The sequence below is a fragment of the Polypterus senegalus genome, chromosome 6, assembly GCF_016835505.1.
Source record: "Polypterus senegalus isolate Bchr_013 chromosome 6, ASM1683550v1, whole genome shotgun sequence".
NCBI lineage: Eukaryota > Metazoa > Chordata > Cladistia > Polypteriformes > Polypteridae > Polypterus > Polypterus senegalus.
Window position 1 is genome coordinate 188899206 of NC_053159.1, and position 12647 is coordinate 188911852.

General features: G+C 44.0%; 1 protein-coding gene across 5 annotated transcripts in view; it reads right to left on the reverse strand.

Moving 5' to 3' along the window:
• itprid2 (ITPR interacting domain containing 2) overlaps window positions 1–12647 on the reverse strand; it is a 285322-nt gene that overhangs the window by 53464 nt on the left and 219211 nt on the right. For all 5 annotated transcript variants that reach the window (XM_039757742.1, XM_039757743.1, XM_039757744.1 and 2 more), the window contains one exon: window positions 2482–2524. In XM_039757742.1, coding sequence (XP_039613676.1) covers window positions 2482–2524 — 43 coding nt within the window. The remainder of the gene's footprint in view (window positions 1–2481; window positions 2525–12647) is intronic.

Genomic DNA, 12647 nt, shown 5'->3' on the forward strand with positions numbered 1-12647 from the left:
AAGACATCAATCGACTACAATGTGTGCAGAATGGAGCTGCTAGAATCTCAACTAGGAAAAGAAAATCCGAGCACATCACCCCAGTCTTAGCGTCACTACACTGGTTTCCTGTGTCATTTAGAATGGACTTTAAAATATTGCTGATGGTTTACAAAGCCTTCAGTCATCTGCTCCATCTTATATTTCGGAATGTCTTACACTCCAAATCGTAAACTTAGATCTTCAAATGAGGGTCTGCTTAGAATTCCAAGAGCTAAACGTAAAAGAAGTGATGAGGCGGGCGGCCTTCTGCTGTTATGCGCCTCAAATCTGGAATAAGAATTTACCAATAGAATTTTACCAGGCTGATACAGTGGAGCACTTTAAAAAAAAAAACTGCCAACAACTCATTACTTTAACAGGGCTTTCTCAGAGCTTCATCTTAATTTAATCCTGATGCTCTCTATATTCAATTAATTATCATTATCATTCATTGTGGCTCCAAAATCCATACTAACCCTTACTTTCTCTGCTGTTCTTTTTCTGGTTTTCTGTGATCTGCGCCACCACCACCTGATCAAAGCACCATGATGTCCCTCCATTGATGGATTAAATGCCAGAAGTCCACGTGGCCGTCATCATCAAGTCCTTCCATGTGAACCCTGAATACAATGAGGACTGACTGAGGTCATTGATGTTAGGTAGAATGCCTAGAGGGGCTGGGTGGTCTCGTGGCCTCAGACCCCCTGCAGATTTAAATTTTTTTCTCCAGCCGTTTTTTCTTTTCTTCCAACGTCCTCCCTGGCCATAAGACCTTACTTTTATTCTATGTTAGTGTTCCCTAATTTTAATTCTTATTTATTGCGTCTTTTTTTCCTCTTTCTTCATCATGTAAAACACTTTGAGCTACATCATTTGTATGAAAATGTGCTCTAGAAATAAATGTCGTTGTTGTTTATTGTGCAAACAAGACGGGTCCCCTAGCCGGATAGTCAGGCTCGGATATTTGATTTTAAGAGACAGAAATCTGTATGTTCACCTATTGTAGTTCTGGGAGAGGAGGTAGTAATAGTGACTTAATAGAAATACTTAGTAACTTATCTAGATAACAATCTTAACTGGAATACAAATACAAAAAAATCATTCTCTAAATGCAACCAGCGCTTATTTCTCCTCCATAAACTCAAACTATTTAAAGTAGACAAGGACCTCACGTTGTCCTTTTATCGCAGTCTGTGATCACTTTCAGTTTCATTGCCTGGTTTAATAGTCTGACAAACCAAAACTCAAAAAAGCTCCAGCAGATTACAAAGTATGTCGCTAAAGTTATTGGGGCTGATGGAGATGATTTGACAAGTGTGTGTGTGTCAGAGGGCAGGCAATGTTAAAGAAACTGGAAATCATCTCAACTGGTGACAGTCATCCATTACATGGAGAACTAAACTTCAGTAAATCAGGAAGGAGAGTCGCTTTGAAAACCCACACAAATCACTCCAGAAACTCCTTTCTTCCTAGTGCCAAACGACTTTTCAATAAGAAATATCGGAGGTAATGATTAAGGTTTTGATATACAGTATATCCTGTAACTTTTTTTGGTGTAAATATGTATTATCTAACTGCCTTACCTTAACCTTTCTTGTTTCTATTTGTCTGTTTTATTTCATTCTGCCTATTAAATGCAACTGAGAAGGCAAATTTCATGTTTTCTTGTGTAAAAAGGACTAAACAAAGAAACCTTAAAGTCAACTGCACAATTCAAAGGTGTTTACCAAAAAGCCAAATACAAAGCAGCCTCTAACAAAAATCATCAAAACGTGAAGCCAAGCCACTCAAAGTTGAATGTGTTAAATCCCCCCCATTCCAAAACCACCAGCCCAACTGAAAAAGCCAAGAGTGTGGAATATCAAAGAGACAAACAAGGCACCGATCTTGAAATGGCGTTAGAAAACGCCGTCCTGCATCACGTGCTCAGAAGACTGCGGTGGAGGAGCCCTGCTTTGTTCAGCGTGATCCGGGCTCCCGAAGTACTTACTCAGGAATGCGCATATTTCACGGAGGCAGCTTCCAATGTTATAAACTCTGGAACATCACAGGCCAGTAATTGACACGTCAAACCTTGCAGTTCCAAAGTAAATAAAACCTCACAGACGAGTCCAACTGCTGCCTTGTGCTGCTCGGCACGTCAGTGATTTCATGTCCATATAAAGCTGACACTTGTGGAGAGCATCAATGTGAATTTAACCAGGCGAGCAGGTTCTGAAAAGGCATCCGCATGCCAACGGTGCTTTTAGAATTCTTTTAACGAAAGCCAGCGTTCCACTTCACATGAAAACGGAATTTCTCAAGGAAGTAACAGTAAGTGGGGGTTGATTAAAATAGCTTAAAAAGCACACAACATGTGCTAACAAAAATGGGACAAAACACGACACGAGTCATATGTTCTGTGGAAGGACAAAGACAAAGGAGACGGTGAAATCATGAAGTGCACATTGTCTTCCTTACCATTTTTACCTCCAGCAGCTGGTCCACCTTCGTTGCTCTGAACCTGCAAACAAAAATAACACAAGTTTAGTCCTCTGTTACGCAGTCCTTTCTTATTTGCAAACAAGATGGCGTCGGTTTGGACACGTGCAGAGGAGAGATGCTGGGTATATTGGGAGAAGGGTGCTAAGTATAGAGCTGCCAGGGAAGAGGAAAAGAGGAAGGCCTAAGAGAAGATTTATGGATGTGATGAGAGAAGACATGCAGGTGACGGGTGTGACAGACCAAGATATGGAACAAGATGATCTGCTGTGGCAACCCCTAACAGGAGCAGCCGGAAGAAGAAGAAGAAGTCATCCTGTGTTATGTAGAAGAAAGCACCTCCAAGTATAGGTCACTAACCGTTTGTACCACACCTGTCCTTGTATTCCTTCAATGGTTCATTTTCAAGAACATGATGCTGCATTGCCCACCTAACAATGATCTGCCATAGCTGTCACTGGTAAACCCACAACAGTCAGCCTGAATACTCGGAAAAACTTGGAATGGACATGGCAGACGCGACTCACATCTTACACCCCCCGATTAAAAATGAGGTTATACTTTGAACACAGTGGGTCTAACGGATCCCATCTCTGCCAGATCTCCAAAATGTCTGCCCAACCAAAGTTATTCTTACATTATAAAGGCTACTCTACAGTATAATGGGCACAAGTCAAAGTTTAATATATTCCGTTTTGCGCAATGTGTTATAGGAGAACTCCACCAAAAAATGATATATTAGATGACAGGCCACAAAGCTCAGTGATTCTGGTGGGCCTGCCAGTGGAGCTGCTGCCCTTTTAGATTGAGGGGATCCAGCTGAGGTGGTTTGGGAGTGTTGTAAAGAGGTCTCCCAGGTGGCTCCCCCTAGACCAGCAAATCCTGCTGGGTGACGACCCCGGTTTCACTGGCTGGTTTGGGAACACCTGGGAATTTCCCAAGATGAGCTGGAATCTGCTGCTGAAGACTGGGGTGACCTGATTGGCCTGCTGCCACCTCTGCCCTTACCAGACAAAGCAGGTAAGAAAATGAGATGCCACTTACCTGCTGCATTTTGTAATGATGATCGAGAATAAAAAAAGAAAAAAATTATATATCCTGTTTTTATGGAGAGCAAAGATTTTAAAAATTATCTTCTTATATAATATGCTACCGTGGCGGTCCGTTTGTCTGTCCAGGATTTTAAATCACCTGTAGCTCGCAAACCATTTGACCTATCGACCTGAAATTTGGTATACATAAACTATGTGACGTCTACTATCCGCTTTCAGGGTGATGACTGACCTCCAAGGTTATTCCTCTTTTTATTTTTATTGTAGCATCAACTCTCAGCAGTGGCCAGCAGGGCGGCGGTGTGGCACATGGCGGACGGACGTCAATCTCATCCCTACCATTTTCACCGTCACTTCCCCTGTGTCTTCATATCTTAAATCATTCTTGAGGCAGATTGAAGACTTAAGTGCCAGCTTAGGTGAGAAATTAAAGAAAACGTACTAAGTCATTGCAACACAAACACGGACTTAATCAGTTTTAACACGAAAAGATGCCGACAAAAAAAGAGAAGAAGCGGGCCACTTGGGTGGAGAAAAGAAGAGCTGCTCAGGAAGCAGCAAGCGTAACAACCTCTGAGCAGACAAATGATAAACGTACAGAGAAAGAGGAGGAAAATTAGGAATGCTCAAGTCGAGTGGATTTACTGCACGTTATCGGGCAGTGCGCCGTTACTGCCGCTATAATAAAAGCTGTGAACAACAGCAGTAAACAATATTAAAACACGCCCTGCGGTTGGGTTGGACCAGGGGTCCTCAATCCCAGTCCTGGAGAGCCGCAGTGGCTGCAGGTTTTTGTTCTGACCTGGTTGCTTAATTTGAAAGCAATTCTTGCCAATAAAGCACTAACAAGCTATGAAATTAAATCAACTCTGCTCTGTCAGGTCATTCTCATATCCTAGATTTTCTTTCCCTTTCTATCATGCAAATGATTTGAAGGCTAAAATGGACGAGTAATTCTCAGTCCTTCACTTTTTTGTCTTCATTTTTCTTCCAAGTATTTAATTAAACCCAATAGTGCAGATAAATACACACAGGTGTAAATGTAAAGAAGCTAAATGGAGAAATGCTGCTCTCTCTTGTCATTTGCATGTTATTGATAATAAGGAGCAATTCAAATAGCTGTTTAAGACAAAATTGAGCAATAAGGGCTCAAAATCACAGAAGAAATGAAGCAGAAGTGTTACTTTAGCAATAAGTGCTTTTTATTAAGCAACTGGGTTGGAGCAAAAACCTGCAGCCACTGCGGCTCTCCAGGACCGCGATTGAGGTCCCCTGGGATGGAATATCGCGTCACTGATATCACATAATCCAAATGTCAGTTGTCCCATCGTTTGCTTACAACACTGCTACGCACTTCTTGCTAAAATCTTGTTAAATACTGCTGTGGGCTGGCACCCTGCCCCGGGTTAGTTTCCTGCCTTGCACCATGCGTTGGCTGGGGATTGACTCCAGCAGACCCCCGTGACCCTGTAGTTGGGATATAGCGGGCTGGATAATGGATGGATGGATATTGTTAAATGAATGCTTTCATAAAATTTAGCACACATCCTAAATGGGAAACACAACTCGCATTGATCTGAGTTTGTGAACTGAGGATCCGACTCTCCCCATCCTTTTTTTTGGGTGGAGTGTTCTTTTAAACGCATATAGCGCGTCACATATGGAGGGGGCCTATCAGACATTGGGTGCCGATACATCGGGACAATAATTTGGTCTTCTCAAAGACATCGATAGAAACTCCGCCGACATCAAGATGCAAAGCACATTTATTAGATTATTTTTCTAGTACAGCAGCCACGCCGCCTGCACCTGAAGTGGTCATCCACATGAAGCTAAGCATGTTTGGGCCTGGCCAGTACCTGGATGGGAGACCATCTAAGACAAGGGTGGGCAATGTCTGCTCTGAAGGGCCGCAGGTTTTTGTTCCAACGCAATTTGTGAATGAGAAGTCAATAATTGCTGATGAAGCTCGAACTGCTCAAGTGACATTCTGACATGTCATTGTAGTGGTCTCACTTTTTAAGGTTCCCCATCCTTAATTACTTATTTCAATCTTAAACTGCTGCTTTCCCTGTTTTAATGGCTCCTTATAAGTAATAAGACACAAATAATAAAGGAGCCAGTGGTCCTCCATCTCCCTTGTCTACATCTCTTGGTGTTCATCATGCACTGTTTGGTTTAATAAAACGTATGACGGACTGAAAATGATCCGTTTTAGGCTTCTAATCATTTGGATGATATATTGTAGACTTTTTCCCTTTCCAAGGATGAGAACCTAACATTGCAGACTAACAAGCATAAAATTAAATGGGGTCTCAGATTAGCAAGGGTTGGTTTCTAATTAAGCATTTGGGTTGGAATGAAAACCTGCAGCCACTGCGGCCCACCAGGACTGATGTTGCCCACCCCGACCTAGCAAAACTTAGGTTGCTGCTGGAAGAGGTGTTGGTGAAGTCAGCAGGTGGTGCCTACCATGTGGTCTGAATGTGGATCCCAGTGCAGTAATGGCGACTCTGTGGTGTGAAAATGGTGCCATGCTTCGGAAGAGACGCAAAATTGAGGTCCTGACTCTCGGTGGTCATTAAAGATCCCTGGGCATCCCTCGTAAAGGGTAAGGTGTATCCTGACGTCCAGGCTAATTTGCCCACCACGGCCTGGTCATTCTGGCCCCCTAATCATCGCCTGTCTCCAATTGGTTGACTATCTCTCACAGCTTCACCACCCAACAGCTCACATGTGGGGAGTGTACTGGTGGAAAAATGGCTGCTGTGGCACCATCCAAGTGGATGCTACACATTGGGGAGCCTCTTCAAGCACCATTAATCACTGAAGCACCTGAAGTAGCGAGAAAAGCACAATATAAAGAATTATTAGAAAATTTTAGGAAAGCCACTCTGCTTGACTGATATGTACAGCAATGACAACAAACTGAACGTCAGCAACGTACGTGCATAACAATTTAAGCAGCTTCAGATTGCTAACTTATGCCCGTAATCTTTGGGCCTGGGAAAGACAACAAGGCAATTTTATTTTTAACCAGAGGATGCACAGTCATTTGTTTAATGATGGTTATACTTAAAGTTCCCAATTTTTTTCATATTTTGTGGTCTTCACTACCTGCTAAAATGGTTGCTCGCACGAGGCTTTCACTTGGTAACTGAGATCGTCTTTGATTTGAAGGGTCGGGCATCCACCCAATTAAAAAAATTACACAAGTTTTGCTTTCAAACGGTCACACATTTGTCTCTGTATGCTGCAGTGACTGCTTCTCGGTACTCAAATGGGGCACTTGGTGCCACGGACCACCTGCCAAGTTGTTTTGCCTGCCTAAGGTAAAGTCATCCCCGATGGAGGATCGCAGGAATCGTTGGGTAGAGGGGTCGGTCCTGTCATTGGATTGGCTGGCCCAGCACTGACTCAGCTGTGGAATGGCCAATAGGTGGAGGCAGCTTGATGGATGAGGTCTCCAGGACTCTAAACAAATCCAAATCATATTATGGGATATCATCTACTGTGAAATTCTGCTCCATATATCTAAAATTTTTATTTTTATACTGTATTGAGGATTTCTTCTGTGTACTGACCCCCTTCTTTTTGACACCCACTGCACGCCCAACCAATTTCGAATGGGGTCTCTCTTTGAACTGCCTTTCCCGAGGTTTCTTCCATTTTTTCCCTACTGGGTTTTTTTTGGGAGTTTTCTTTGTCTTCTTAGAGAGTCAAGGGTGGGTGGCTGTCAAGAGGCAGGGCCTGTTTTGTGCGGCACTTCTCTTGTGATTTTGGGCTATAATAAAAAATAAATTGTATTGTATTGAAAGAGCAACACTTACAATCTGGGAGTCTGCAAATAAACATTCACCTCTATCTGAGAGGCTTGCGTTTCGTATCAGAGTGGGCTTGTGCGGTATACCCCAGTATTGAAAAAGTATGTACAGCGACAGCAGTACTTTCTGTAACAGAAGTAAATGGCAGGCTTAAAAGAACTTCATCTGTTTGTAACGGCCGACCCCTTACCCAGACCGGCCACTACACTACTGAGACTTATTCTTTGGATTACTTGAGGTTTCTTGCTCTAACAACAAGCCGTATTCCGTACAAGCGGTCTTATTCCCCCCCTATATGACGAAATAATCAAAAAACAGTAAACAGATATGTAAAATCAAACACGGATAGATAAATATGGATCAATAATATTGATTAATATTATTACACATACTGTACATACAGGCAGTCCCTGGGTTATGTACGAGATAGGGACTGTAGGTTTGTACTTAAGTTGAATTTGTATGTACGTCGGAACAGGTCCATTATTTTATTAAATGCTATTGTTGACCGACAGTAACCAAGTGCTCTGCTAATGAATGATGGAGTTTTCACGTCTCTCTGACCTTTTTATTATTTCTACTTTATTTTCCATGCTGATGGTTTTTCCTCTTCTTTCCTGTATCACCAGCACTTGTGTCAGATTTGTGTTTCAGAGACATTGTTGAAGGGTGAAGACAAAAGGTTAAGATGAGCTCTTCTGCACAGCACTGTACACACTATCACAGCAGGAAGGCACCCGTCATCAACACGTCAAGAGACAACTTCCTGCTATGTGTGTAACAGCACAAGCAGACTCGCTATCGAGAATGAATGGGGGCAGTGAAGGGCGGTTCACCACCCACCCACCAGACAGGCACCTGCACTACAGTATGCTGCCTGCAGCGTCCGCCCACCGACAATGAACACGGTGCAGCCAAAGGCAGGTAGTGAATTGCCCACCACTGCCCCCATTCAAAAGGCAGCCATCCAAGGCACACTACAATGCTACCCCTGCCGCCCCATTCACCCACAACCGGGTCAGCGCTTGCAGAATTACCAGCCGTGTGTGTTGGGCGGGCAGTGAAACGACCCTCTCCGCTCCATCCAGCCTGCTTCCAGTCGGGAGCAGTAGCTGTGGCGGCGTAGTGGGCGGGCAGTGAACCATCGTCCTGCACACGAGCGATAGTGGTGGCCCCCGGTGACTATGGACCACGGGTCACCGTCGGGAGCCGCCCGAGGGACACTACACTGCTCGAGCAGCGAAATCGGCCACCTCCAGCCGAAGATAATGGACCGGCAGTTACTGAGGCGCTTGCGTCGCAGCTGCGTCCTCGTTCATAAGTTGTAGGTCGGATGTCCGTAACCCGGGGACTACCTGTGACTATATAAGAACACAAATATACAAATATTTTCGTTAAACCCTCCTTTGCCCCTAAACAATAAACAAAAGCACGTAACACAAATACAAATACGGATTAGATAAACACAGCAATTGAAAATGTGGGGAAGAATAAGTCCAAAATAAAGTTCGCTGGTATTAATACTGACTGCAGTGATATTGTGCTCCTTAAACAACAACAAAGTGACCTCACCGTGAAAGTCCAGGCAATGGCTGGGAGGAATCCAAACCCCGGGGACAGCGGCTCTGGCTGTCGAGATGTAGAATAGGATGTTGAAAAAAGCAAGCAGTGGAATAAAGCAACGATCGGCAGTGATGAGTTGATAAATGGATAGTTAAATTGTCTTCTTTTCCTCTCGATTAGTCTCCCCTCTCTCTCTCCTTGCTTTCGCTCCTCTTTAACTCAATTTTGTCAAAAGGAGGAGTTGACGATGGTAATCAACTGTAAACTGTGACAAAACCAACCGTTACATTGGACTCTCGTTACTACAAGGAAAATTAGATTCATTGGTCTGACCGAGATTCCCTGCGCTCACGTGAGTAGCAAGGCGCACACAATGGCAAAAATGGCACTGAGATCTGGAGAGAGATCAAAGCGAATGCAAAAAAGCAAAATGCTCCGTGGACGACGTCTTGCCTATCATTTCTGAACTGGACTATGACTTGTCGGACTCAGATTTTGATACAAGTGATCGAAAACAAATGTTAGGTTCCAGCTTCAGCTGATCGGTCCCCAGCTAGTCGTGATACAGACAATGTTCGCCAGGGAGGACAGCCACTTAAAAATGACAAAAGGTAGAATCCAGATTGTAACGCACTGCGACCGTGACCACCGCTGTCCCAACCATGTGAAGACAGCCTGGCAGCAAGTCTGCCGCTCATTCCTGGCAAACTGGCAGCCAGAGCATGCAGCAACAGACGTTTTTATGTCGATTTCTGTGTGAAAGCATCATTTTTTGGAAAAAATATTTAGCCCTCAAAGAGTTAAATACAGAACGTCCCGGATGTATCTGGTGAGTTAACAGGGGATTTCCGTCTCGGGGCTACGGTCTCTCTCCATCATCCTACCGCTCTACACTTACGGGGACAACATTTCCTGACGCACATATAACAGACAGTAAACAGGACGATGAAAACAAAATGCACTCAGCAAAAAACATAGAACTTACTATCATTATGTAGCCACGCTTCACGTTCTCCGATGTGCTCGATACTCTACAGGGCAGCAAACACTGGTTAGTCCCCCCAGGTTTACTGAGGTGACCCCACTCAATGATGCAACATAAACTTCAAGGTAAATGAAACAGCATGGCAGAGGAACTAAAGTCGTCTCATATATGGGTATTGTCAGGGCAGCACGTGGTCACCTTTGTCTGAACGACACACTCGGGCACAAGGATTCTGATGACCTGAGCCACAAGCTAATCCCACAAATAAAACGGTTTCAAGGCAGGGATCCTGGGTGGCACAGAGTGTTGAAGGGTTCATTCAAGCACAAGAGCGGCTTATCTTTTACCACACACAGTAAATCCATCATTATGTGGGTGTGTGTCATGGCGCGGCTCCTGACCTCTTTTAGGGACGACTCGTCAAGACTGTCACCTTTCAAGGTACAATGACGGACTTTAAAACCAAGACAGGCAGCAACCGCCCTTTCTAGTGGTTAGGGAGGCAATGAATTTTGGGCCAGTGACAATATCGGACCAGAGAAAAATCCAGACAGGACATTCGGCTAAAAGCTTGACAGAATGTGTGACGCGGTTTCTGTTGTTCTCCTCCTTGTGAACCCCCTGTTCTAGAAGTTCAGTCCTGGAGGCCTCTGTGGCTGCAAGCGTTTCACCCCATCCATCCTCTTCTATTATTTGAGAATGCAATCACTTCCTAAGTTACATTTTTCTGTATCAGTCCAGAAATGACAACGTCCGCTGCCCTCAGTTTTTACTAAATGAAGTACGTATTTAGAGGCATTTAGGCTTTTTACATTTTTGTGGTTATCCACCCACCCTTCCATTTTGTAAACCTGCTTATCCAGTGCAGGGTCACAGGGGTGGTGGGTACTCGACCAAAAAGCATCAGACACGATGCAGCAACAATCGTTGGACAGGTTTGTGCCAGATCATAGTAGTTTCCTCCACCAAATTAAATAAATGTCATTATCTTCTTACACAATATGCTACTGTGGCGGTTTGTCCCGCATTTTAAATCACCTGTAGCTCGCAAACCGTTTGACCGGAGATATGGTACACATACACTACGTGACGTCTACTTTCCGCTTTCAGGGTGATGATAGGCCTCCAAGATTAATCCTCTTTTTATTTTATTGTAGAATCAACTCTCAGCAGTGGCCAGCAAGGCGGTGGTGTGGCGCATGCGTATGGGCGCCGTTCTCATCCCTACCACCTTCGGCATCACTTCCTCTAGCTCTTCATATCTTAAATCATTCTTGAGGCAGACTGAAGACTCAAGTGCCAGCTTAAGTGAAATATTAAAGAAAACGTACTAAGTAATTGCAACACAAACACGGACTTCATCAGTTTTATCACAAGAAGATGTCGACGGAAGAAGAGAAGAAGCGGGCCGCTAGGGTGGAGAAAAGAAGAGCAGCTCAGGAAGCAGCAAGCGCATCAACCTCTGAGCAAACGAATGATAAACAGAGACAGAGAAAGAGGAGGAAAACTAGGAAAGCTCAAGTCAAACGTATTCAACAACATTTATTTATATAGCACATTTTCATACAAAAAAATGTAGCTCAAAGTGCTTTACAAAATGAAGAAAAAAAGACACAGTTAGAAAATAAAAATAAGTCAACATTAATTAACATAGAATAAGTAGGGTCCGATGGACAGAAAAAACAAAAAATAAACTCCAGGCGGCTGGAGAAAACAAAATAAAATCTGCAGGGATTCCAGACCAAGAGACCACCCAGTCCCCTCTGGGTCTGGCTCCATTGCATGGTGTGCCATTACTGGTATACTAAAAAGCACACAAGTGGGCAATATGAAAATTTCCACCCTTTAGCAGTCAGGCACACTTACCCTGGCATCTGCTATGCGTGGCGCTGATTTATGGCCGACAAGATTTGAGGCGATTTGCATTTATGGCCATAGGAAAACAAGTTCTAGAATTTGCTGAAACCAGTCAACAGTAATAGATCTTGTGTTGTTATTATTACCTCACTGGGTCTCATGTTTTTTGCCCTTTTAAGTTTTGTTAAGATCTGTGCCGCTCCATGTTGGTAATTTGTATGCATTCGGTCCACACTGTCATCCTAAACCAGTGCTTCTCAACCTTTACTAATGACACACCGGCAGCAATTGCAAATGGCCCCCTTGGTAAAATGGGAACACAATTAACACCCTTGCTTAGAAACAAGGAAACATTGCATGTTGCTGCCATCCACTTTGGTAACCCATTGCTCCCTACTTGCACACCACCGGTGGCAATCCAGTGGTTGAGAAACTCTGGCTTAGGTGACCCACCATGACACACTCGTGAAACAATGACGACAATGCACTCCCCAGTGGTTGAGGCACGCTGCTTTACATGGACCCGGGGGGCTGCAGACGTCAAGATTTGAAGATTATGGGGACAGCTTAAAGGCTCTGGTGGTGCCAACTACTCGCCAATCCACAGGGTGGCGCTGTATGCCAACATCTCTTTGCTTCCTCCCTCTACAGGCCAGATGAGTGACAATCTCACTTTTGGTGTCCTTCCACCTGGACCCATCTCTCCCTGCCTGGTTGGCATTTAACGGAATATGTCGGCACCTTGGACAGTATGAGACTCGCATACTTAGAGAAGTTTCTTTTGCTGGAAAGCTTCAATTTATTTTGCCTTTACAATATATGGTTTGCGATGTTGCCCCAATTCTTTTTGTCTCCTCCTCTTTG